Genomic DNA, 27,299 nt, shown 5'->3' on the forward strand with positions numbered 1-27,299 from the left:
GCCTAGCTTTATTAATATATATAGATATAGATTGCTTCTTTAATTGTTTTTTTTTTAAATAAATGCAGACGACTACTTATTTTTTATCGTTTCAATATCTTATTTACAACAGAAGATATGAAATGTATGATCATATAGAACTCTTTTACCACCCTTTTTTGTGTATTTGTAGTCGTATTATTTTTGTCTACTTGAATGATTATTTCTCAAATCATGATATCCAAAGAGCAGGCAGAAACGACTGAAAACACTCTTGAACATTCAAGGAAGTCCAATTTATTATGGAGATGGCAAAAAAATAAAAGCTTTCACCAAGTCTATTTCAAGAACTTGCAATTTTACTGGATTTCCATTTTCTCTTTTTGCCTTTATATTCTTATTTTTCAGTTTTACTTTAAAAGATCAGTTTAGTGATGTTTTGAGGCTCTTTAATTACATATTTTTTTATGCCAATGAAAGAAATAGAAGGAAAAGAAAAAGAAAAGGAAAATAATTAGGGAACAGATTCATAAAATTTGATTCCGCTGATTTAGGCAATATATCAATTATTTATATATATATATATATATATTCCCTTTTTATTCCATGTTATTATTATTTTCAGATATACTCCTAAAAAATAGGAAGTGCTCGAAAATGGTGAGTGAATAGGATGGTCGTTACAACTTTACTCCTTGGAAGGAGTAATCCTTTTTACGATTACGGAAAACAACTCTATGCATATACATAAAGATCAATTTTTCTTGACTTTTTTTTTTCTTTCTTTACATGTCCTTTTAAGAAAAAGAAAAAAATATACTAGGATGTACATATTAGACAAAAATCAAACATCTCTTGCGACTAAAAATCTTAAGTGCTGAAAAACTAGAAAAAATATAATATACTTCATATTCGGATATTTATAAAAGGATTAGTTTATATATCTTGCGCGGATAAATTTACTAGTTTTTATATAATTTTATGTTACTTTATACTGTATCACTTTGAAGAATTAATTTAGAATTCTTTTAACAAAAATTATCAAATTCCAGTTATAAATCCCAATTCTGGAATGCGGTAACTAGCTGAATACGATTTATTACATATTTTTCCTCAAACGCCGTGGATATCAGAAATCTCACTCTAAAATAATTGAATAGACGAGCCGCGTCTGAAAAATATAAATACTATAAAATGCTGGGACTACGGCATACAAATCTGAAATCCCACCGAGCTTTCCCAATCAAGCCTTAGGGGGTTGTTCTCACTACAGCCATCTTCATCAGCATCACTGGTAACACTTCACATTCACACCTCAATTGAAGGATTCAGTTCAACTTCTTCTCAGGTCTTGACTTCCTTTTGATTCCCTAAGATCTTTTCAGTCTTGAACTCCTTCTTGCTCTTCTCAATTAACCCATTCGAATCCCTCTGCATTTCGGTACTTACTTCAAAGCCTAATTGCCTTTTTGACTCGTTCAAATTTCACTCAATCTTGTGCTAATTTAATTCTAAACTCGGATTTTTGTTTTCCCCCCCTTCAGTTGGTGAATGCAAGTGTGAGCTGCCATGGAAGAGTAAGTAATCCTTAATATCTTGGCTTTGATATCCGCTCTTTTTTCGTTTTGCTAGTGTTTATAAGACTCATATATAGATCCTATAGTTGGTTTGAAGTAATTAATAAGTAAATCTAAAGTCCTTTGGCAGCCAAGTTTAAAGATTCTGGATTTTTGAGGAAGTTTTAATAGTAGAGTTAATTATTTGTGTAGGGAGAATGATACAGAGCTGCTACAAAGATTTCGGCGAGACAGGCGGATACTCTTGAATTTTATACTTTCAGGAAGCTTAATCAAGAAGGTGGTAATGCCTCCCGGAGCTGTTTCCTTGGATGACGTGGATCTTGATCAAGTGAGCGTTGATTTCGTCCTCAATTGTGCAAGAAAAGGTACGGAACAAGATACATACTCTACATATATGGGTTATAGTTATTACATTAGCAGTTCACTTTATTCAACTAGTTTAGTTGCCTTATTTTATTATTTGTTTCCTTTTATTTTTTTTGTAGGTGGACTCCTTGAACTATCTGAAGCTATTAGAGATTACCATGACAGCACTCTGTTCCCTCATATGGTAAATTCGGACATGCATATACATTAATTTCTGCTATTTATGAATGTTCCAGTTCCTGAGGTTGATCTATTATAGCTTATAATTATTCCATTTAGGGGATTGTTATACAACACTTCTACATTAATTTATGCTATTTATGAATGTTCCAGTTCCCGAGGTTGATCTATTATAGCTTATAATTATTCTGTTAGGGAATTGTTATGCAATACTTTTTGCCTATTGCAAAGCACTATTTCGCGCCTTCTATGCACACCAATTTTATTTCCATTCTTCAATGATTTCCTTTTGGTATAAGAGTAATGCAGGTTCAACTGATGAATTCTTTCTAGCTACAAATCCTGAATTATCGGGTTCGCCTCCAAGAAGGTTACCCCCGCTTGTCCCTGTTGCCACGCCATTACCAAATTTGGCAACACTGTCAACGTCAGAGTCCGTTGATACTGAACCATTTGAAGAGCCGTCTAGTCTATCCAAATCCATGTCTCTTAATTCCACACAACAACAAGAGTTGACAGTTGATGACATTGAGGATTTTGATGACTTTGACGATCTAGATGAAGTTGACAATAGAAGGTATTCAAGAAGAGTTCTCAATGATGCTTCTGATCTTGTGCTTGGATTGCCTTCATTTGCCACCGGTAAGCATGATTATTTTAGGTGTATATGCATATGGTATTGAGTGGACTGGTTTTTCAACTTCCATAATTTTGTGGCCGTTTTTTGCAGTATTGGGTTGAGATTTGTTTGCTTTTTAGCTCTAAGGTGCTATGTATATAGTTGGTTATACCAGAGAAATAAAGAAGATCAGGAGAGTCAGAGTAATTCGAGATCATTCTTTGATGCTATATTTGCTCTACTCGTTACTTTATGCTTATGAGGCTGGCAGATGACTAGGAAACCATTAATAGCGTCGATGTTGATGTACCATATAACTGCTCTAGGTTAGTCTGCAAGTTTCATCCACCAAGTTTTTTCCATGACCAGAAAAATCCATCTGGAACCGACCCTTTAGGCCAACCACAGCCTTTGAAACTCAGGGATGATGGGCCTGCCCCTCTACTCTTCTCCACTTAAATACCAGAGTTAGTTCGCTTGCTGCAAGGCTCAAACTCGTGACACTAGACACAAATCCCTCAACCTTTGCCAATTGAGCTGACCCCTGCAGGAAACTACACAAGGCAAACAATTTTCACCCACCAATTATGAATTTCAATTCTCATCCATGTTAACTGCAGTTTGAGTAATGCACCTCGGCCATGAATGTAGCATACTTTATAGTGGTTTAATGTTGGGACAATATCTGTCCCCTTTCTACTAGGAGCATAAGAAATCCACCAGTCTCCAGCAGACTTGTGTGATTTTTTTGATATTCTAACTTTGTCTAGCTGATGGGCGTTATTGAAAATTTAGCTGTAAATCCTATATGTGTTTTTAACTTTTCTAGATTAGAAAGAGTTAGCACTCCCTTGATGCCACGTTAATGAATTTCTGACCTTTAACAACCTGTTAACTTTTTCTAGATTTTCTGACTTGTAGAATTCACTATCTTTTTTTGAATTGTTCTCTTCTCTTGCTTTTACGTGGATGGATAGGAAATACTAATACCTGCATTTTTTCGTAGGTGTTGGCGATGATGACCTGCGTGAAACAGCATATGAGATCCTCTTGGCTGCTGCAGGAGCTTCAGGGTATTTCTGCCATTGCTTGCAACTTCTCCCATCTGATTAATTAAAGGTATTTAATATGCGTTATGTATGCACAGGGGCCTTATTGTACCATCAAAGGACAAAAAGAAGGAGAAGAAATCTATATTGATGAGGAAGCTGGGCCGGAGTAAGAGTGAAAATGTAATGACCCAGTCCCAGCATTTATCTGGACTGGTCAGTTTGTTGGAGACGATGCGTGTCCAGATGGAGGTAGGAAAATAAATGACCATGTTACTTTTTTTATCTGTACTTGTAGTCACATTCTTAATCAAAATGCTCATTCTATCTAAAAGATCAGTGTACTTTGTAGGCTTAATCACGGTCACTGATTAACTTAAGCTTAGAGAAGGGAAAAGTATGCAGAAAATGGAATTTCTCAAAGTCAGCTTTACACATGTTATTTACCAAAATTTAATATGTATGGGAGATATATCAGAGTGGTCTCTTTCTAGGGGAGGTATAAGGCAGCGAATATCATTCTGGAAACAGGGGAAGGTCTTTTTGGGAAGATAATATGAAAAAGATCACTAATTGCGTAGAGAAAGGAGACAGTTGGAATCAATCTAGTGACAAAATGCAAAGAAAGGGGAACTCTGATGTAAAGAGTCCCAAAATTTTCACTCTGTCAGAAGTAACAGAATCATGAGCAGTCCCAGAGTGGAAAAAGGACTAGGGATGTGCAAAGTACTTTACATTAGTCACTCTAACATTCTGACATTAATATATAGGTAATGGCTAGTCCAACACTTTGGGATATGCATCATTGAAGTGATCCTAAAGCTAATGGCAGTACAAATTAGTTGTACTTTCGTAATGGCTAGTCCGAGACTTGGGTGCATCATTTTGTGAGACTGCCACTAGCCTTAATTCTGTTATCCAATTTTAGGGCAGTTTTCTGGTATAATTCAACAGTCTCAGTTGCCCAAGAGACTGCCTCTAGCATTTTTTATCATCGATGAGTGAAAAATTTGAGACTCTTTACATGGTGACCACATTATTTAGGACTCTTCAAGATCCATTAATAGGGCACTGTCCGCAAAGTAAAGACGATGGCTACAAGTTCCATTGCTCTTTTTTTTTTTCCGTTGGGGGGCAGAGGGAGCGCTTTCTAATTGAGTGAGAAAACTGTTAAACCATGATTATAGATTTATTTAGTTATGTCTTAATCTTGTTAAGGCAGGTCTACAACTCTTAGCTTGACTTAGAGTGAAACTCGTAGATCTAAAAGAGAACGGTAGAATGGAGTTACTAAAGGTTGATATAATGTCTTTGAACTGAGCAGTAGGCAACGTTTAAAAAAATTATTATGCAGCGCTCTGTTATTTAGAAATTTCAGTGTCATACTTAATGGGTTCTTACCTGATTATTATGTACAGATTTCTGAGGCCATGGACGTCAGGACAAGACTTGGGCTCCTTAATGCGATGGTCGGAAAAGTGGGTAAAAGGATGGATACAATCTTGATCCCATTGGAATTGTTATGTTGTATTTCACGAACCGAGTTTTCCGACAAGAAGTCGTATATTAAGTGGCAAAAAAGACAAGTAAGCGCAGTCTTTCCACTCACTATAAAGATGCAATTTTTTTCTCCCCTCCTTTTCTTCCTAATTACTGTAATGAGCTTTGCAAAGTTGTTAATTTATGTGACTAGATTTGTATGAAATGTATTTAACATTTCTGTTACATATTTCCTTTTCTGTCAGTTCAGTTAAACATGTTAGAGGAGGGGCTCATAAATTATCCTGCCGTAGGATTTGGGGAATCTGGGCGAAAAGCAAATGAGCTAAGGGTTCTTTTGGCTAAGATTGAGGAATCTGAGGTGTGTACTTTTCTCTCTGTCCTACTTTTGGTGAAGACAAATTTCTGGTTTAATTATATATACTGAACTTAAGTATCTACAATACTAGTTTGGCCATGAGCACTGAACTTTAATATTTGAACTTCAGATAAAATATTAAAATAGTGGCCGGAATGTATATTTCAAGGAAATACTGGTTTCTACTCATAAATCTTCAACTTTCACATTTTTTTTCCAACTTGAACATCAAATACTCTTTTATTCAGCTTCAACTCAAATATTATCCAAATGCCTACTTACTTTCTAGTCTCAGTGGCGGACTTAGGATTTGAAGGTGGAGCGTGCACATGCTTTAACGTACACCATGCCACCGAGTTTGAGTAACATTATGCATTCAGTTGGTTTAGTTAGTTTCTAACTGACTTTTAGTTCGCAAACCAAGAAACCAATCAAACTGAAATGACTTTGCCTCGGTGCAGTTAAGACTTCAGTATTTGATTAAGTCTAGTGATCTCTTATATTTACCTAATAAAATTAAAAGAATGAGCCAGGAAACACGTGTTCCTCTATCATCTATACAAACAACAAACTAACAACATTATTTTTGAAACTATCATTCTTGTTGATGGGGGAATCACAAATTAAATCATGATTAACCAAGTTGCCTAAAGGTCGATGTAATGAATGTAAATTTGTGGCAACCCTAGTTGGATTCCATTTTCCTAATTTATTGCCCGAAAAAATATTAAGTATCTTAAATAGTAAATAGATGGATTGGAACTGTGGATTCATGCCACTTCTTTCAAACAAATTAAAAACACTTTTGATTTACTTGAGAGTTTGGTTTTGGAGCTTGATCATCATATGTCAAATTATAGAATTGCTTAGAATAAAAATTAGAAATGGTAAGAGGGTTTTCATCTTTTAGATTGGAGGTTCGCTAATCCATTTAGTTTCTCGGTTGTAAAGACGTGTCTATAATTGTAAACTGACACGTTTTATCTTCTGGTACTTATATTTATTCTTTTTTCTTCTTTGGTACTCTCCTCAAAAGGATGTTCTTTTTTAAAATCTTATATTGATCCATGGAAGTAGTTCAAGTGACATGCTGTCTTTGATGTTTGTTCTTGTTTGCTTGTTTGATTCTCTTTGTCATTGTTTGTGCACTTTCATCTTCTTCTTTTTTTCTCAAACTAAGGTTTTGATTTCATATACTATGAACACCTGTGTCTGGAGAAACAATGTTACAAGAAAAAAGTGCTTTGTTATGCTATAACGTATGATGTGCTATAAAATTTATTATTTCCTTGTTTCAGTCTTTTCCTCCTCCTGCGGCTGAGCTGCAAAGGACAGAATGTTTAAAATCGTTGAGAGAGATTGCTAATCCACTGGCAGAAAGGCCAGCTCGAGGTGACTTAACTGGTGAAGTATGCCACTGGGCGGATGGTTATCACCTGAATGTCAAATTATACGAGAAACTACTTCTCAGTGTTTTTGATGTTTTAGATGAGGGAAAGCTTACAGAGGTCAGTTAAAACCCACTTGAAGGTCATTCTCTCTTAACAATTTTGGGATTCTATTATAGAATTTCTTGCCATTCTTGCTATGCCTTATGGTGCCAGGATAAAGATGGCCATCATGCTTCTTGTATATTAGAAAGTAATTCTCTTAGGTTGTTACCTTTCTCAAGAAAAGGAAGAAGGTAATATTCTTAGGGGTCATTTGGTTTGCGATCTAGTTATGCACGTTAATAATAGAGGGACATGGTGAGTGAAGGTGTTAAAAGGGATGATTCCCGCAATCACATGAAAGGAAGTTGTCTTGAAAAATCTACATTCTCCTGGAATCCACGCCGACATAGCAAAAAATGGGGGACAACAGAAAGGATTTAATTAGGCAATACCTATTAGTTGGGGCTATATTTTGGTCATGTTAGTATGGTTACTTTAGGTCTTATGTCTTCTAGGGGTCTTTTAATCTTATTTGAGATTTATATGCATTTTCTTGTATAGAACTTTTAGTACCTTTTATTATTATTATTATTGATTATTGATAACATGGGGCTAAGGTGCTTATTTTTGTTGTTGTTATTATTATTATTGATAACATGGGGCTAAGGTGCTTAAATGGAACAACATCATTGGTGAGGATCATGTAGCCGACCCGAACTTGCTTGGGATTGAGGCGCAATTGTTGTTGTTTTATGTGAAACACATTCACTTGCTTTATCGGCAATATACTGAATAGTAGTGCAAGGAATGATATAATGCGAGTACATTCCTTTGGAAATCCATTTATAGGTGTGAATGACTAATTAATGAACTTCATCTTTTCTCATCAGGAAGTTGAAGAAATTTTGGAGCTTCTTAAGTCTACGTGGCGTATTTTGGGAATCACAGAAACCATCCACTACACTTGCTATGCTTGGTTGTTATTTCGACAGGTATAAAATGACAAAATTGCTGGTTTTTATTCAGAGTTGCTTAAAACATTACTAGCATTTGCTTGACTACTAACACACTGATGGTATACCAATTGTTTGGACTACATTTTTCTTTATTAATTATTAGAGTGGATATGGACCACAACCTCTATGGAATATTGTGGCATAACCTGCAATTTTCTATTTAGAAAAGAACCTGATATTTCTTGAATCTATTCTGCTTGAAGAACCAGGAAAAGCACGTGCCTTCCAGCTGACTGAGTTGCTAAAAACATGGAAGGCTTCGTTCTTTCTATGCTAGTTAGCATTGCTGATATCCTCTTGGAGTACTTCTTGGCTTTTGTTAACATTCAATGTCAATTTACTTTTTTGCATAAGATGAATCTGCGGGTGACCAAGAGTTGCCATCATTTCACGTTCTCGTTTGTTGGGATGACCTTCTTGAGTATTGATTGGTTAGTTTAGATGCTTCATCCTTATGTAAAACTAATGATGCATCAAATGTGATGTTGTACTTGCTGCTCCCTACTTAGCGGCCATTTTGTACGCCGTTTGTGGAACCTATAGGAACCTGATTTTAATTATTTTGATTGCATTTTCGGATTTTCCTGCTCAAAATTAACAGTACTTTGTATGAAAAATACCACACGCTATGTTTCCTGACCTTAGGTATTATGCGTTTATTAATACAAGTATTAACAATTCCTTGGTGAAGCTACCAAAGAAGACCAAACTTCCCACCATTTTGAAGTACCCTTGGTTTAATTTATTGAAGATTTTGTAGCCTGCCTACTGTCTATGATTAGTCACTTATGTTTCTAACTTATTATAGCTGAATTTAGGTGATTACTTGAAATGTGTGTTTTATTAAAGTGCAAATAATCTTCTTGGTCCAATGTTATTCTTAAATTCCTATTCATCTCTTTGTGTTATTCAACGAAATTTATTTTTCAATGAATCAAATGTGCTATTATGGTCCAATTGAAACTCACTGAACTTCACCTATCGGCAACTGTGGTTTTTTATGATACAAAATCCTCATCCTCTCCTCTTTCCACGTTATTTAACTTCTGCAGTTTTAAGTAAAATTTTCAATCGCAATCAGCGATAGGTTTTTGGAATTGTTAGGCAATTGCTTTCATCTTGTTTTGTCAACTGTTTGTAAAATCGAAGTCCGGACACGTTGCAACAATTTCTTTCTTCCTTGGTTACCCTTATTTCAAATGTGGTTGCTTGGTTGAATCTGATGGTTCCATCAATTCCTCTTTGCTTATTGTCTGGTGCTTGATGGTCCTATTTCGATCTGTGCCCCTTGTGTTGTGCAGTTTGTCATCACAGGGGAGCAAAGGATCTTGCAATATGTCATTGAACAGTTGAAGAAAATACCATTAAAGGAACAAAGGGGACCACAAGAGAGAATGCACTTGAAGAGTTTGCATTCTAGAGTTGAAATTGAAAAGGGATTTCAAGAGTTGACTTTCTTGCAGTCTTTCTTGTTGCCTATATCAAAATGGGCTGATAAGCAGTTGGGCGACTACCATCTCAGTTATGCTGAGGTTAGTGAACAAATCTGTTTTACTTTGATCAGGCGATTGCAAATTTTTTGCCCATGCTAAGTCTTTTTTTAAAACTTATGCATTTATATGAATGTCTTTTCCTATTTTGAATTTTTGTTTTGTGGTAATACAGATGCTGACCAACTTAGAGCTTGTGGCATATGATATAAATCTCGTTTTTTATTTTAAAGCTAAGAAACTAACTTCCAAATTACACTTTTCCAATGAATAATGGTTGCCAATATGTCAAATTTTCTGCCTTTTCTGTTGAAATTAACTCCATTTAGGATATTATTTACTTCTATTTAAGTTACATTACAGAAAAGCTGTGTCTAAAAACTTGTCAAATTTTTTAAGTATTCAAAGCCTTAAAGGACTCCCTAGTTATACTGTCTGGACTATAATCAACAAATCATTGAGATGTGAGACATCTCACTAGAGAGATAGAGTTTCATGTAGTGAGGTACAACAACTTTTGATGGATTCCGCATTGTTCTGGGCTGAAACAATATGGACATTTTGTTTTTCGCTTGTCAATGCCGCTTTTGATTCTCCCCTCCTTCAGATGATCAGCAATTGAGATTTTTGTGAAATGAAACAAAATGTCCATAATAGTTTGTTGCTTTCTCAGGCCCAATCCTCTGGGTTATTCCAGGCCCTTGCCCCGGGGGTGGGGGGTGGGGTGGGGTGGGGTGGGGGGAACAATGAAAGACAAGAGAGCATACGCAGGAAAAAATTAAAGAATTCGAACCTAGAATCAAGTTCCGTTCTGTCTCAGCACACAATCATGAGAAGAAGAATAACAGCTAGTCTGAATAAACATGGCCAGTTGTAATTTAGATGTAAAGGAAATTGAGAAAAATCTGTGGTTTTGACAGTCAATATAGTTACTTACGTGCTAATCAGGGCTTGGAACCCTGCCGCAAACGGAAGTCTGGTATTTAAGTGTAGATGGGTAGAGGGGCAGAGTTAATTATTAACTGAATTTTGAACTGTGTACCACTGCCACTCGGGGATCTCTCGGTTATCTCCCCTCCTCCCCCAAACCCCCCAAAGAAAAAAGTTAATTACGTGCTAGTTAGTGATGGTGGATTAGTCAATATCTTGTATGTCTGTGTAATGTTTCCTTATATAGGCCTCTGTTTCATGTCGTATGTGGTGCAACAATTGTTTTCATCGTCATACACCATTGGCAGTTCAGAGCTGCAGAGGTTTTAATATGTTATTCTCTGTTAATATAACATATAACTTTCAAAGATATCTTTTCTGGTTTAGTAATGGTTATTTTGATGAAAGAAAAAGGGGTTAAAACCGCCGTTTTCAAGGTGTAAACATTGGGTACCTCAATGAAAGATGTGATTTTCTAGGAAAAGCAACCAAGCATTGTGGTAATTGGAATCTCATATGTGCTCCAAAAAATTTCCAAAAAAGGAGAAAAGGTTCCAGGAATTTGTGAAAATGCATCTTATCCCTTCAAAGGCTGTTTGTTTCTTTTAGAGAGAAAAGATACCTTGTAGTTCAAAAAAGACTCAGTTTGCTGATGTGTTTCACTTGATAGTTACCTTTCCTATAGGTTTTAGAGAGTTCATCAAGTGGAAATAACTCATATTGACATGAAAAGAAAAACAAGAATGTGCTCACATCTTAGTTTTGTTTAGGGGTCCGCAATGATGGAAAGCACTGTGGCAGTTGCTATGCTTGTTCGAAGGCTTCTTTTAGAAGAACCTGAAACGGTATGTCTGAGTTACCTACTGATTACCTGTTTCTGGTGAAATATTTTAAGTTTGTTCTGGCTGAAATAGAATCATATGTTATATGTGCTGTCTGTTCGTTCACTATAAACCATAAGAGTTGCATACATTGACGCTTAGAAATAATAATGTCGTATCAAAATTTGATGTTTGTGCAGGCAATGGAATATGCAACAATATCAGATACAGAGCAGATAGAGTTCTATGTGACATCTTCAATAAAAAATGCGTTTACAAGGGTAAATTGTTTCTTGTTGGAAAAAGAAACTATACTTGGTTGCTGAATATAATTACTGCTATTGAAACCTTTTGCTATGTTGGCTTGAAGTGCAAGTCCAAAGACTGATTAAATTACCCTAACTGTGAAGTGCAAGTTGTATGAGTGGTTAGATTAGTTTCTTCAATAAAAATGCGTTTAAAGTGTAAATTGTTACTTGTTGGAAAAAGAAACTTTACTTGGTTGCTGAATATAATTACTGCTATTGAAACCTTTTGCTATGTTGGCTTGAAGTGCAAGTCCAAAGACTGATTAAATTACCCTAACTGTGAAGTGCAAGTTCTATGGTTGGTTTAATTAGTTTCTTCAGATGGTAGAGGACCCTAACTGTAGAGTGCAAGTTCTATGAGTGGTTAGATTAGTTTCTTAAGATTGTAGAGGTCCTTAACTGTGAACTTCCGTTTGCATTGTTGGGTCATTAAAATCTTTTCTTTTCTTCTTTATCTTCATTTTCTATTTCGTAGCTAAATATGAATGTCATTGCAAAATCTTCATTCTGTACAGCCTAAGGAGCTTCTCTGTTCGAATAACATTATATGTACCAATAATGAAGAATGTTAAGGGATGGGCATGACTGGTTCAAGAGGAGGATTTGATTAACTGTGTCTAGCCTTCAGATCATATAACACTTATAGCCTGTTTGGCCAAGCTTCTAGAAGGAAAAAAAGTGCTTTTGAGGAGAAGCAAAAGCAGTTTTGGAGAAGCAGAAAAAAGTAGCTTCTTTCCAAAAGCACTTTTTTGAGGAGCACTTTTGAGAAAAATACACTTAGAAGCAGTTTTTTTAAAGCTTGGCCAAACACTAATTGCTGCTCAGAAGTGCTTTTCAAACTAATTAGCCAAACACAAACTGCTTCTCACCAAAAGTACTTTTGAGAATAGTTGTAAGTGACCCATAATGCAAGAATCGAACTTTCTCTCTTTTCTTTCTTAAAGCTCTCAGGCACACTCCCCGAGGAGCCTGAGAACAAGGTTTTCTGTGAATCCATATACACCATTAAAGCGCCGATCAAATTCCGACCACTCCCCTGAAAATAGCTCCGGTAAATCACACCCACGCGCCCCCACGCGCAGCCAGTCGCCGGCGAGGACAATGCCACGCGCCGGCGCGTGAGCACTTTTCCGGCCACTTTTTCAAAAAATTTCATTTAGACAGCACACTCACTGGGGAATTCCGACAAAAACCATATAATCCTTTCTGAATTCCGACAACTTTTATTTTACCGGTTGGTAGGAACCTTCCAGAATTCTGATTCTGGTTTTTTCCTCTTTCATTTCCGAGTTTTTCTAGCTCACTGGGATAACTTCCAAACAAACTTTAACTTTCATAAGCTGAGTAGTTGGTTCAGTACAATATGGGAGACAACAGGATATATTTCAACACAGGATTCAAATCCTTTGACATCACCAGATGAAACTCTAACAAAGACACATGGTTCGAATGGGTTGAGAGAAGTCGCAACATGATGAGAAGATCATCCATGGGCAGAAAGGCAATGGAATGGATCTGCTTTGCACTTAATGAAGCCTCGACAGATCAAAACAATCTAGTGAAGAGATGGAAGTACAAGGAACAAATGACAGAACACTTCTGTACTAGGAAATATAACGCGCATGGAAGATATATGAGTATTCTGTCACTGAAGGGAGAAGGGAGGTCAGTGATAATACTCCCAGAGTTAACTCTGAACTCTGGCTGGAAAGACATAGCAGCGAAGATAGAAAGATTCATCTATCAGACCACCAGGCAGATTTCCATAGCACCACCCAGAAACAATGTGGAAAATCTCCCGTATGCACAAGTAGTTAAGGAGAGTAAATGGCAGTCCAATACACTTCGAGAGGCAAGGGTCAACACGAACAACGGGGAAATCTCTGTTATGGAACCTACTGGAGGAGAGGATACAGGCCTACTAAAAAGATGCATTATCGGGTCTTTTGGGAAAGAAATCAATGAGAGACCCACTTTAGCAGATATAAGGCGATGGGCGAGTGCTTCATGGAACAAAGCATACGGTGTTAATATATATGAAATGACAGGAAACTTGTTTCTTTTCGAATTTCCAAACAGATTCATGCAGAGCAGATTGTGCAAGGAGAATGGAGATGGAAAAAATTCAAGCTTCATCTGGAATGGTGGAATCATAATGCCGGTTGCATTCCAAACTCACAAATTGAGGAAACATGCTGGATTAGAGCCATGAGGATTCCTTTACATCTATGGTCACAAAAGATCTTCAAAGAAATAGGAGATCTCTGCGGGGGATGGTTAGCTACAGAAGAAGAAACTGATCTCAAAAACCATCTTAAGTGGGCAAGAATCAAAATTGTTGGTGATGGCAGAAAGACTCCCAATGAGGTGGGGATTGAAAGAAACGGTACCAAATTTTTCATCCCAATCTGGGCTGAAAGAAAGACACGGTATGAGCTTAACACTGGTAAAGGAAAGGCAAGTGGACAATTTACACAAGGTTCAACCTCGATGAATCAGGGAAGTAAAGTGTCAAAAGACAAGCTGAAATCCTATGACCCCGATATGGCTGCACAAGTCATTTTTAATGACCTCTCGTGTGAGATATCTGATGATACTGGGCTGAAGCCTTTTACTGAGGAAATGGGAGGACCCTCTTACTCGGGGGCAAAAGAGTACTCTCCAGGGGACCAAATCATTAATGTGAATCTAGAAAGTATGCAAAAGGAAACAATTACCAGTTGCAATCAGTCAGAAGGAGGAGCAGTTTTGGCAAGATTGGAACAGAAGGAAGGGGAGCGAAGCATAAACTCAGAGATGGGGAATGATCATGTGGGAAGTACTGTGGAACACCTAAAGCAACTTAGCTCTATTCAAGAGTGGGAAATTGAGGAGGTGAATCCTATAGCGGTTCAGCAGCACATTCCATCACTGGATAAAGACATGGATGCAACAATATGGGTCCATCAAAATATGATCAAATTGGGGAAAATGTTTGGAGTAGATTTTCAAGGTCATGAAGAAGAAGCGCTGGAGTTGCTAATGCAAATTGACAGCTGCAGAAAGGTAAGAAGGGTGGAGACAGAGTTGGAGGTGAAGAAACAAAGATTCAAAGGATCATTGGAATTAAAAGGGTTAACTTCTTTCGATGTCAAATTCAAGAGTGATGGGAAAAGAAGTAGGGGAAGGGATCTATCAATCATTTCTATATGACGATCAAAGTAATTTCCTGGAATGTAAGGGGATTAAACGATAAGAAGAAAAGGGAGATAATAAAAAGTCAAGTACAAAATTGGAGGGCAGACATTATTTGCTTGCAAGAAACAAAAGTCGAGGGGGATATCGAGGAAATAGTCAGGCAAATATGGGGTGGTAGATGGGTGAGGTATGCATGTTTAGAAGCGAGCGGCACGAGAGGGGGGATTTTGGTGTTATGGGATTGCAGAGTATGGAAAGGGGAGGTGTTACAGACTGGTGCATATACTTTGACGTGCAAGTTTGATGCTCTTCTACAGAACTTTCAATGTCACATAACAGGAGTGTATGCTCCAAATTGTAGAATAGAAAGGAAAAAAGTATGGAGAGAAATTGGTGCAGTGAGGGGATTGATGGAAGGTCCTTGGGCGGTTTGTGGCGATTTTAACGTTACAAGGTACCCTTCTGAAAAACGGGAATGTTCAAGGAGGTCCAGAGCGATGGTGGAGTTTTCGGATTGTATAGAAGATATGGAGTTGATAGATCTACGACTTGAAGGAGGAAAATATACTTGGTTCAAAGGGGACAATCATACAGCGGCGTCAAGAATCGATAGATTTCTCATCTCAGAAGAATGGGATGCAAGGTTCAGAAACATCAAGCAATCTATCCAACAAAGGTTGATTTCGGATCATTCACCTGTGGCTCTAGACTGTGGTGCGTGGGAACAAGCTAAATCATACTTTAAGTTTGAAAATTGGTGGCTGAATGTGGAAGGCTTTGAGGACAAAATTAGAGAGTGGTGGGGATCTTTTGAATTCTCAGGAAGACCTGATTACATTTTAGCTTGCAAGTTAAAAGCCCTCAAGGGCAAGCTAAAAGGATGGAGCAGAAGCTACGAAGGCAATTTGGGAATGCAGAAATCAAATTTGCTAAGTAAACTAGCAGATTTTGAGACAACGCAACAACTAAGAGCGTTGACAGAGGAGGAATCAGTCAGGAAAGCAGCCACTCTAATGGAGATTGAGGTGCAACTCAAGAATGAAGAATCGGCATGGAGACAAAAATCAAGAGCTTTGTGGCTCAAAGAAGGGGATAGGAATACAAAATTTTTCCATCGGACTGCAAATGCACGCAAGAGAAACAACAACATTGACCAAATAATGATTCGACATGAAGTAATCGAGGATCCAGGAAGAATAGAGGCCGAGATCATTGAATTCTACAAGGAGCTTTACACAGAACCTGAACAGTGGAGACCAACAGTCAATTTCGAAAATAGTTCAAGCATTACTGAATCAGAAAGGGAGTCTTTACAGAGTAATTTTGAGGAACAAGAAGTGTTGAGCAGCCTGAAGATGTGTGCAAGTGATAAGGCTCCAGGGCCAGATGGATACACAATGGGTTTTTTCAGAAAATGCTGGGACATTTTGAAGGAAGATATCATGGCGGCTTTAAACAACTTTCATTGTCAGGAGATGTTTGAGAAAAGCTTCAATGCAACATATATAGCTTTGATTCCAAAGAAGACAGGTGCGAAAGAATTGAGAGATTTTAGACCGATCAGTCTGATAGGGAGCTTCTACAAACTACTCGCAAAAGTTTTAACTGAAAGACTTAAGAGGGTGGTTGGGAAAATTGTCGATGCTCAACAAATGGCGTTTATCAAAGGAAGACAAATAATTGACGCAGTGATGATTGCTAATGAAGCTGTGGACTCAAGAATAAAGAAGAAAGAACCTGGAATCTTATGCAAATTGGATATCGAGAAGGCCTATGATCATGTGAACTGGAGCTTCCTTCTAAGAATGTTAGAACAAATGGGTTTTGGGCAAAAATGGATTAGATGGATGAAATTTTGCATATCTACTGTGAAATTCTCCATTCTTATAAATGGATGTCCTAAAGGTTTTTTTCATTCACACAGAGGTCTCAGACAAGGTGATCCTTTATCTCCTTTCCTATTCATCATAGCCATGGAAGGATTGAACAACATGATCAAAACGGCTAAAGTCAGTGGATGGGTTAAAGGCTTTGAGGTAAACAGGAGTGAGGCCAACAATCTAGAGATCACACATCTCCAATACGCAGATGACACTCTAGTCTTCTGTGATGCTGAAAAAGAACAACTTAGATTCTTAAGGATCATTTTGGTCCTATTTGAGGGAGTATCAGGATTACACATTAACTGGAGGAAGAGCAATATTTTTCCTATTAATGAAGTTGACAACATGGGGCAACTGACTCAGATATTGGGAGGAGAAGTTGGATCCCTACCAACAGTTTACCTTGGGATGCCTCTTGGTGCAAGGTCCAAATCAAAAGAAATCTGGAATTCAGTCATAGAAAAGTGTGAGAAGAAGTTGTCAAGATGGAAATCGCAATACCTATCATTGGGGGGTAGGCTAGTTCTAATCAACTCAGTATTAGACTCGCTACCTACTTACATGATGTCTTTGTTCCCAATTCCAGCAGGCGTTTTACAGAGATTGGACAAACTCCGAAGAACATTTCTTTGGCAAGGCAATAAGGAGAAAAAGGTCTTCCATTTAGTCAATTGGAAGACGATAACAATGGAGAAAAAACAAGGTGGAATGGGGATAAGGAATTTGAAGAACCAAAGCAAGGCTCTCAGAATTAAATGGTTATGGAAGTACTCCAAAGAACCCCAATCTTTATGGTCCAAAGTGATCAAAGCAAAGTATGGTGAAGAAAGCAACTGGGTGTCTAAAAAAGTCAGAACATCACAGGGAGTTAGTGTGTGGAAATCCATCAGAGAACTTTGGCCAATAATGAAGAATCACTCCTCCATAAGAGTGAACAACGAAAGGAACACATCATTTTGGAATGATAACTGGTTAGGAATTGGAAGCTTAAAGGAAAGATACCCAGATATGTTCGGGTTAGCACAAAACCAGCTTAAGACAGTAGCTGAAATGAGGAGTTGTCAAGGATGGGAAATAGCTCTAAGAAGGCAGCTGAATGACTGGGAGATAACAAGATTAACTGACCTCTACAAAGAGCTGGAAGCATTTACAGGATTACAAGAAGGGTTGGATTCAATATGGTGGGTGAGGAACAACAGAGGGGTGTACCGAGTGAAGGATGTATATAAGATTCTGAATCATGACAATCAACAGGTAGACACATGGCCTTGGAAACATATATGGAAAACAAAGATTCCATACAAGGTAGCTTGCTTCACTTGGCTACTAGCAAAAGAAGCGGTTTTAACCCAGGATAATCTCATAAAAAGGGGAATATCACTGTGTTCAAGATGTTTTCTGTGTGGGGAGAATGCTGAGACTGTCAACCATTTGTTTCTACATTGCAAGATTACAGACCAACTATGGAAAATCTTTATTAATCTTAGGGGTATTTCATGGTCAATGCCATACAGGATTAAAGATGTCATTTATAGTTGGGAAGAAGCTGGAGCTGAAGCAACTAGCAGAGATAGATGGAGGACTGTTCCGGCATGTATTTGGTGGACAGTCTGGAGGGAAAGGAACACTAGATGTTTTGAAGACAGAAGCAATCCACTGCAGAAGATCAAACTCAATTGTATTCTTCTATTTTGTTTTTGGTGCAAACAGATGTACACAGAAGATACATTGACAATCATAGACATACTAGGATCCTGCTAGGTTTTAAATTAGATTATCTTCAAATTCTCTCAATGTAAATTTGGTTTCCAGTGCAACCTATGTACTGATTTTTATAATATATACAATAGTTATCAATTCAAAAAAAAAAAGTACTTTTGAGAAAAACACTTCTCAAAATAAGCTGATTTTTGCAGCTTGGCCAAACGGGCTATTAGTCTCTGTACTGTATGTCTAACTTATTCCATTCTAATGCCAAATGTCCAAAGAATTTGAAGCTCAAAGTCTCTCAGACCAGCATGACCTATTAGAGGTAGAAGGCATGTCCCTTTTAATAAAAGCTTCAGTAACAGAAATTAGTAGTCACTTTAATATGCTCTGTGACCAGTTAAACAGTCCATACAAATTTCTCATATTTTAACATAGACTGTAGTTTTACAATAATCGTATACTAAATAGTCAAGAACATACGAATTTCTCATATTTTAACGTAGACTGTAGTTTTACAATAATCCTATACTAAAATAGTCAAGAACATACGAATTTCTCATATTTTAACGTAGACTGTGGTTTTACGATAATGGTATACTAAAATAGTCGAGAACATAAAGGGATCAGAAAGGACCAAGTGCACTTGCCCAGGTCTTCTCTCTTTCTATTTCACAGCTAACATGTCATGAATCTCGTGAGATTATGGTGCATTTCTGTTGAATACGCTTCTTACATGAAAGGACAGGGTGTTTCATATTTCCCGACAAATGACTGTTTGCAAGTTCATCCAGAAGTTACATTTGATTGATTTGCTTCCTATGGTTCTAAACAACACAAGTAGACCAACTGTCCCCCTGCTTGGTGGACTTCCCCTCTTACTAGAGTGCGGAGTTGATTATTGGGGGCATCTAAGAATGCTCTGTGCATCATAGCTAGTTCTTGGGTGTTGTTATTCAGTTCCGTGTTTCCTCTAGATTGGCCATGAATGAAATTTCCCTGTTCGTCATGAATATTCGCTTTATGCAGATAATACACGATGTTGAGGCAATAGCTCATGCAACAAATGAGCATCCTCTAGCATTGCTTGCAGAACACACAAAGAAACTCTTGCAAAGAGATAATACTATTTACATGCCTATATTATCTCAAAGGCATCGTAATGCTGCTGCTGTTTCTGCATCCATACTTCACAAGCTTTATGGTATCAAATTGGTATGTTAATGATTAATTTATCTCCTGGAGTTCTAGTTTAGCTTGAATTATTCATGGTAATATGTTTAGTATGGGGGTTTGAGTGAATGTCAATCATTCAGAGACCATTCCTTGAAAATGCGGAACATCTGACTGAGGATACTATAGCTGTCTTTCCTGCTGCTGATAGTCTTGAGCAGTATATAATGCAAGTTATCATATCTACTTGTGCTGATGGAACTTCAGATGCTTACTGCAGAAAGTTAAATTTGTTCAAGGTTAGGAAACTCTTCCTGGCTTCTTTATATATTTTATATTAGATTAACTTAGGGCGACATTGTTTTGCCAAATTTATATTGGGCAGTTCCAAATGAAAGACTTATGGCCAGTAAATTAAGTAAATTAAGCTTATTGGATTTACCGTCTTCTGACCTCGGCATTCTAAATGCTCAGAGCCTTTTTTTTGGTTGGGGTAGGAAAGTTTTGCTGATAAAGTTGCCATGCATCATGCTTAATATTTTCATAATGAATTTGGTGACTTTCTTAGCTTATTTCTTGATTTATTCTAGATTGAAACTGTATCTGGGACATTGGTACTCCGATGGGTGAATTCACAACTTGCAAGGATTTTGAATTGGGTTGACCGGGCTATTCAGCAGGAGGTAATAACTAAGGGAGTTGCTAATTCTATTGATTGTGTTTCATTGAACAATAATATCATTTAATTTTTTGCCTCGTCATTATAATCCTTCTACTCTCTGTGCATATATCATTTACCATTTTTCTACCTCATGTCTTATATCCTTTTTTTCAGAAGTATAAGTTAAACGGGGCATCTCCCCTTTTCAATTCACTGATATGATAATAAGAATAAATTGAGCTCTTCCTTCTAAACAAAGACTCGCCTTTTCGCATATGAAGTTATTAAATTGGGCGTCTCCCCTTTTCATTTCACTGATATGATAATAAGAATAAATTGAGCTCTTCCTTCTAAACAAAGACTCGCCTTTTAGCATATGAAGTTAATTACCTTTTTGTGGGTTTTCAGCGGTGGACACCGGTTTCCCCTCAACAAAGGCATGGAAGTTCAATTGTTGAAGTCTACAGGATTGTGGAAGAGGTTCACAAATTATACTCTGTTCTTTGCATATATGTTTTTCTCAATTTTCTGTCTTTCCCAGGATCAATTTTCTATCACAATTCTGATTTCCACGCCTTAAGTTTATCGTGTTTCTTTATGGCATCAATTGATAAACAGACACGGTGAATTTATCTGAAACTTGTTTTCAGCAACATATGGGTGGATACTTTAATGTTACATGTCCGTGTTTAATCCATAAGTGAGAATCTAGGATGATGTAGTAGTATTCAGTCTTTATTTACCCTTGACTGCATATGCTAGTAGATGTATCACGGATCTTCCATAGATGTAGAAAAACAAATGATTTTGTTTAATATAGCTTTTAAACAGTAGAGAATCCAGAAGCATGTCGATATGACCGATACAGATTGGTATCACAGTAATATGGAAGAAGAGTTTCAATAATTGCGTCAGCAACAACAAAATTTATTTCTTTATTGATTTGCTTTATGTACAGCTGAAGTTTATCTTAATATATGTCAGGCAAACAACTTGTAAATGGAAACTGGACTTTGAAATAGTAGCCCATGAAAGCATAATGCTCCATGAAAGAAGCCATATCTAGCTTCTTGACTTTTGTGCTTCAGAGCGAAGTTTGACACCAACTGCTCTCAGCTACAAGATGAAGTTTGTGTGTGTCCTTCGTGTCCATGTTATCTCTAGCAGCCTAGCTTCTTTTTAGTTTTGGTTAATATGGTGAAACTTAAGTGAAGAATACTTAGCTTCCGGAGTACATACACTTGTAGATCTAAAGGCTTCTGAAGCTCCGGTTCCCTATCTGGTGCCGGGGGGGTGGACATTTTGCTTTGATCATTTGATTCTGATATGCTCACTGTAATTTACAAATGCTTTTATACGATACCAAATTTTGTAACGAGTTGAACTATTTTGTCACTGCAGACGGTTGATCAGTTCTTTGCTTTGAAAGTTCCAATGAGGCCAGGGGAACTGGGTAGCCTCTTTCGCGGCATTGATAATGCATTTCAAGTATATGCAAAGACCATTTTAGATAAGATTGGTATATTGTTGCTTTCTGCACAATCTTAAAGAATTCTTCTTTCCTGAAACTTATATACCTGCTGTTTCAGTTTTAGCTTAATTATCCTCCCGGTTCATTTTGTATCCTGCATTATGGTTTGATGAATGATATATCATATTAATGGATGGACGGATTATTAAATCTTCCAATACCGCGGTATTCAAATCCATTTCACAGTAGGGAGGGGAGGGGTGCCTCTTTACAGTTTCGAAGCTATCCTTCCCACTGGAGCTGTAAATATTCTGTCCGATTAACTAATAATTGGAAAACCTATTTCCCTCTTTTCTGGCTCACGTTATGGATGGATTGCCAATTTATCCGTTTGACAACCCTTCATCACCAGCCCAGTTTTTCATCGACAGGATTTAACATGTTCAATCTTCAAATAGCTTTGAAGCTTGTGTTTAGTGACTCTCTTTTTATTGACCTTCAAAAGTTGTACCATGCTTTATTTCTTCTTGCATTTTCATATCTTGCATATGTTTCTTCAGAACTGTTTACCACTAATTCAAACATACATATTTCATCGTGAACTTGCAACCATATGTGTGCAGCTAATAAGGAAGATGTTGTTCCACCTGTGCCTATTCTGACAAGATACTCAAGGGAACATGGAATTAAGGCATTCGTAAAGAAGGAGTTGAAGGATACAAGGATACCGGATGTCCTGAAGTCTGTTGAAATTGACGTAGTGGCCACATCAACGCTTTGTGTTCAGTTGAATAGCCTTCATGTGAGTTAAACTTTTCTACCTTCCGCTTTTTGTATGATTAAGATCTCAAGCTGTTAATCATTTGCTCTCTGTTTCACTTTCCCCTTTTTGATTGGATCTGAAGGGTGTATCTACACTGGTTGAATTGGAAAAGCATGGCTCTGGCTAGTTTCATTAGCTTGAAGCTGGACTTTAAATCAACTTGTAACCTGTGTGATGTTGTGTTTCTGTCTTAAGCAATTCTAAGATCGTTTATCCTTACAGTATGCTATTAGCCAACTGAATAAATTGGAAGACAGCATTTGGGAGCGGTGGACGAGGAAAAAGCATCACGATAAATCGATAAGTAAGGAACAACTCCCTTTTGACTTTGGAATATATTGATATTATCTTATTATCTCCTCTTAGTATGTAATTCTAGATTTGCAGCTAAAAATATTTTCTAACAATTTTGAGTAATGTTAAGAAGCATTTGTCGTCTTGAAAAGGTGCTCTCCATCTTTAATCTTTCTATATAAAGTGGACAATTGGAAGTATCTCTTTACAGACTGCAAAGATAGTAGACAGAAAAAAGAACAGTAAAGGAAGACATGGCAGCAGGTGGAGAAGAGGAGACTACTTTTCTATTTTAGATTTCTGTTTTACAGAAATAGTTGGATGGATGTGTTGTAAGCCAGGAAAACCATCAAGAATATTGCTTAAATAAAAAGTTTAGAATATTAAGAATTAGAAAACTGTCCTTAATTCATATAGTTCAAGATTCTTATATAAGGAGCTCTCTTGTATGTAGTTAACCATCTGATCTCTATAAGTTTTTTCTCTCTTCTTTTCCTCTTTCACATGGTATCAGAGCGTACAATTTAGCAAACACTTGCGTAGTTTTCCCTACTCATGAATATCTACCCAACTAAAATATTTCCATCTTTCCATAAATTCACTATCTTATCCTTTGACCGTTTAGAGGCACCACTCTTACCTCCGGCGACTTTTACGACCGTAATGCACCTCTTATAGATGGTCATTCCACATCAGACCATTTGTCCTGCAACCTTTCAAGCAAAAATTCCCAAAACTTGTTCTTCTCTTCTATCTCTTCGTGGTATTAGAATTTGGATCTTGATTCCTTCCTCTAAAGTCTAAACAGTGAATTTTCTGTTACTGGTAAACAAAAAATCCTCTTTTTTATGGTATCAAAGAGTGTATTTAGATCTCTCTTCTAAACATTTAATTTGAAGTCACAATTTATTTTCTCTTCTTTTTCTTTGTGTTATTAGAATTCTGAGTATTTAATCTATTCTCTAAATTGATTTTTTCTTAGATAGAAAAATATTGAAATTTGTGATCATTGTTATAACAACTTTTTGGTACTTGTCAGCTGCCAATTCAAGTCATTGCAAGATGCAATTTTTTCTGCTGTGCAATTGCCATTGAGTTTTCGGGGAAAAAAAAAATCTAACACTAATTTCTTTCTGGTGATGATTCAAGTAATTGTTTACGATTCCAGTGGCTCTTGTTAGTGTCTCTTGTTTACTAATAAGCAATCTTAAGTTGTTTCATCACCTTGAGTTTAAAGAGGACTCAAGTGAATCACTAAGAATTATGTTAGTACTTAGTCAAGAGAATGAAAAAGAATATTGCGTAGAATATTCTTGGAAATTATGTCATAATTAGGAATGCCGAGCATTACAAAACTTTTCTTATTTCATGTGCTGAGCACTTAAATCTTTGACTACGTATGGTTAAGCCTATGACTTGGCGTGCTTGGAATGTTTTGCAAAAGAAATTGGGGAAAAAAAAATATGAATAAAGAACTGCAAACCTGTTTTTCTTAGTTGTAATTAAAAAGGGGACGGGGGAGATTGACTTGAAATCTATTTTCAAGCATAGCTGCTGTATATTCGATATCAGCTGGGACTTTTAGCCTGTAGAATCTAGATACAATTCTTTATCATGATGAATGCCACTTGAGTAGTGGTACTCTTTCCTCTTCTGGAAAAAGATTAACTTCAATTTTTTTCCTAACAAAGAGAGCCCAGCTGAAGAGACTGCAAGAAATTTACAGAAGAAGGACTCATTTGATGGAAGCAGAAAGGATATTAATGCCGCAATTGACAGAATGTGTGAATTTACTGGTGAGACTTTTGTTTTTATATTCTGTTTTTTCTTTTTTGGGTTCTCTGCAAATAATATAACTTTCAAGGATGTGTGGATTTACTAGCGAGAGACTTCTTCTTTGTCTTCTACTTTTTTGGGGTTCATTGCAAATAATTCCTAACTCATTTTTGTCAATTTTTGCAGGAACGAAAATCATTTTCTGGGACTTAAGAGAACCATTCATTGAGAATCTCTATAAACCGAGTGTTTCTCAGTCTAGGTTGGAATCAGTAATGGATCCACTTGATATGGTATTGCGTCTTATATTTGAGACTATTCTGTACATAAGTAACATCTTATAAATGTGGAAAAGGGGAAATGAATTAACTTTTGATGAAGTCCAGAAAGGGGAAAAGGAAATAACTTGTAGATATTTGTGATGCAATTGAGTCTGAAGAATAACAGCAAAGAGTAACTATCCCATGAAATTCCAACACTGATGAACTGATCTCTGTTGCTCCTTGATGTGCTGCTCTCTTTGCACCTTATCTCCCTCTTGTGATGGAAAGAAAGTACAGCTTAGTAATTTTTGGTCTTAAATGTTTGTTCAAACCTCTCTTCTAATGAAATGTTGGGATGTGGAAGGTTGAACTATAATTGCTGCAATAGAAATCTGATTCATAAATCCCATCTCAACTTCGTTTATGAAGCACCGGTTTTGAACCGTTAGAAACTGAAGCCAAAAACCATCAGCCGCCACGAGCGATGCCGGATACAACTCATAACAATCGATGGCAATCGACACCTACTTAGATTAGCCCCATGCGCATGACACGTTGCGGTGCTACTTGCATGAGGCCTCACCGTTCCGTTGCCAAAAACCATCAGCCGCCACGAGCGATGTCTCCTCCCGATGTTGCCCACAGCAAAAAAGAGAAGCACAGATGGTATAACTGTGAACTGTCTTCCAATATTTGCAGGTTCTTAATCAACTTTGTGATGTGATAATGGAGCCACTCCGTGATCGTGTTGTGACAGGACTGCTTCAAGCATCACTGGTCTGTGTACTTACTGCTGTTTGGTTTTTCTGTTTTTAACTGCAGTAACTTTTGAATTCTTTGGAAATCGTATTTCACCAGGATGGCCTACTCAGAGTCATATTAGATGGAGGACCATCACGTGTATTCTCCTTGGGTGATGCTAAGCTATTGGAGGAGGATCTAGAGATCTTGAAGGTATTCTAACTGGTTTTTGTTGGATATGCTCGAGACATTTTTTTATCTACCTAAGATATCCAAACTAATTTTTGTCTACCTGATATCTTGAATTAGTGGACTTACAATATGATTATTTCTCACCTATGCTTGCTGTTTGTTTAAGGAATTCTTCATTTCGGGTGGGGACGGGCTTCCTCGTGGTGTAGTTGAAAATCAAGTTGCACGTGTTCGGCAGGTGGTAAAGCTGCATGGTTATGAGGTTAGTTCAGCAACCACAATGAAGCACTAAGATTAGCAGATTTGACTGCATAAAAACTTTGGTACCTGTGGTTACTGATGCTTGTACCTCCTTGCTTCTCCATGCCTCTATTATGAAATTGGTCTGAGCAATATGCACTTTTTTCATACTTGTTTTATTGCCCCCAATAACATGTAAATATAGCACTATCTTAACAGATATAAAGATTGGTCAAAGATGCTGTAACACTAATATCAATTCTAGAAAAAGCGATGGTGTATGTGTTTAAAAATCTGCTTGCTCCTCAAAGACTGTTTATTAAGGCCATATTTTGCACTAATTCTAGTGCATGTCTAAGATGATCTTATTTGGTCGTTATATATCACATTTTATGGTGATCCTTCTCTGCGACAATATGTTAAATGGATAATGTACTACGCTTGTTTTTTATGGTACACAGACCAGGGAAATAATAGAAGACTTGAGATCTGCAAGTGAGTTAGAAATGCAGGGCGGAAGAGGCAAGTTAGGTGCTGATACCAAGACCCTACTTAGGATTCTGTGTCATCGAGGAGAGTCAGAGGCCTCTCAGTTTGTCAAGAAGCAATTCAAAATCCCCAAATCTGGAGCTTAGTGTACTTGATCTGTATACATTTTAGTGGACCTAGCAAAACCCTCCATGGGATTGTAACATAGACAGTCAGAACTTTTAATTTTCTTTTATTTCTTATTTTTTCATGATCTCATTCGTCGATGAGAACAATCTGCTGCGACAGATTTTTTTCTTCAAGGCAGATACTTAAAGCATAGCTTCTTTTCTTTTTGTTCTGTTCATGTATATGTTTAGTGTGCATTTCTTGCTTTCTTATAACCTGTTCGGGAGGCATGTATATGTATAATTTCTCCTTTCATGGGAGAATACGCTTGAACTTCTATTTCTAAGATTTTGGAATTGAGTTATATTGCTCGGTAAGTGAGAGTTTAAAGATTACGGGTGATATAACTATGATATTTGGTTTATGAAAGAAGGAAAGGCAAAAGAAATTTTTTGCCTTCTAGTGGGAAAAATATCTAGCTATTTCTCCGTTCTATGGTCATTCATTTGCAAAGAGATTGCAGAAACGAGTTTTTGTTTAGTAGTTTACTTTCCTTTTTCCTTTAGTGATACCAGCTAACGAAATTAAAGGAAATCTAAGTATCCTAAAGACCAAATGAAGAGAATTGCTCTTGAACAGATGACTTAGGAAGAGAAATGATTCCGAGAATTT

The 27,299-nt window shown here is 37.0% G+C and overlaps 1 protein-coding gene across 3 annotated transcripts; it reads left to right on the forward strand.

Moving 5' to 3' along the window:
* The first annotated feature begins 1,119 nt into the window (after positions 1 to 1,119).
* LOC107803312 (protein unc-13 homolog) lies at positions 1,120 to 26,988 on the forward strand. Of its 3 annotated transcripts, XM_075217787.1 has the most exons (28): positions 1,159 to 1,273; positions 1,355 to 1,420; positions 1,524 to 1,556; positions 1,749 to 1,924; positions 2,045 to 2,109; positions 2,405 to 2,747; positions 3,731 to 3,797; positions 3,872 to 4,025; positions 5,192 to 5,359; positions 5,524 to 5,634; positions 6,930 to 7,139; positions 7,955 to 8,056; positions 9,382 to 9,612; positions 11,271 to 11,345; positions 11,522 to 11,602; positions 19,426 to 19,611; positions 19,713 to 19,868; positions 20,160 to 20,252; positions 20,639 to 20,710; positions 21,632 to 21,749; positions 22,325 to 22,503; positions 22,747 to 22,828; positions 24,510 to 24,614; positions 24,781 to 24,887; positions 25,557 to 25,634; positions 25,716 to 25,811; positions 25,957 to 26,052; positions 26,492 to 26,988. In XM_075217787.1, exons 3-28 carry the CDS (start codon positions 1,549 to 1,551, stop codon positions 26,663 to 26,665), a joined length of 3,333 nt encoding a protein of 1,110 aa, XP_075073888.1. In that variant the 5' UTR covers positions 1,159 to 1,273; positions 1,355 to 1,420; positions 1,524 to 1,548; the 3' UTR covers positions 26,666 to 26,988. The 3 variants fall into 3 exon arrangements, with proteins under 3 accessions (XP_075073886.1, XP_075073888.1, XP_075073887.1); XM_075217785.1 differs by having other exon boundaries at positions 1,120 to 1,420; XM_075217786.1 differs by lacking the exon at positions 1,355 to 1,420 and having other exon boundaries at positions 1,164 to 1,327.
* Positions 26,989 to 27,299: the final 311 nt, after the last annotated feature.

Source organism: Nicotiana tabacum, chromosome 7, assembly GCF_000715075.1.
Source record: "Nicotiana tabacum cultivar K326 chromosome 7, ASM71507v2, whole genome shotgun sequence".
Taxonomy (NCBI): Eukaryota; Viridiplantae; Streptophyta; class Magnoliopsida; order Solanales; family Solanaceae; genus Nicotiana; species Nicotiana tabacum.

Bases quoted from the DNA above. Each gene is read 5' to 3' on its own strand.
- LOC107803312 (XM_075217785.1), top strand. The intron at 3,798-3,871 runs GTATTTCTGCCA...ATGTATGCACAG, and splicing joins GCTGCTGCAGGAGCTTCAGG to GGGCCTTATTGTACCATCAA. The intron at 21,750-22,324 runs GTATATTGTTGC...ATATGTGTGCAG, and splicing joins GACCATTTTAGATAAGATTG to CTAATAAGGAAGATGTTGTT.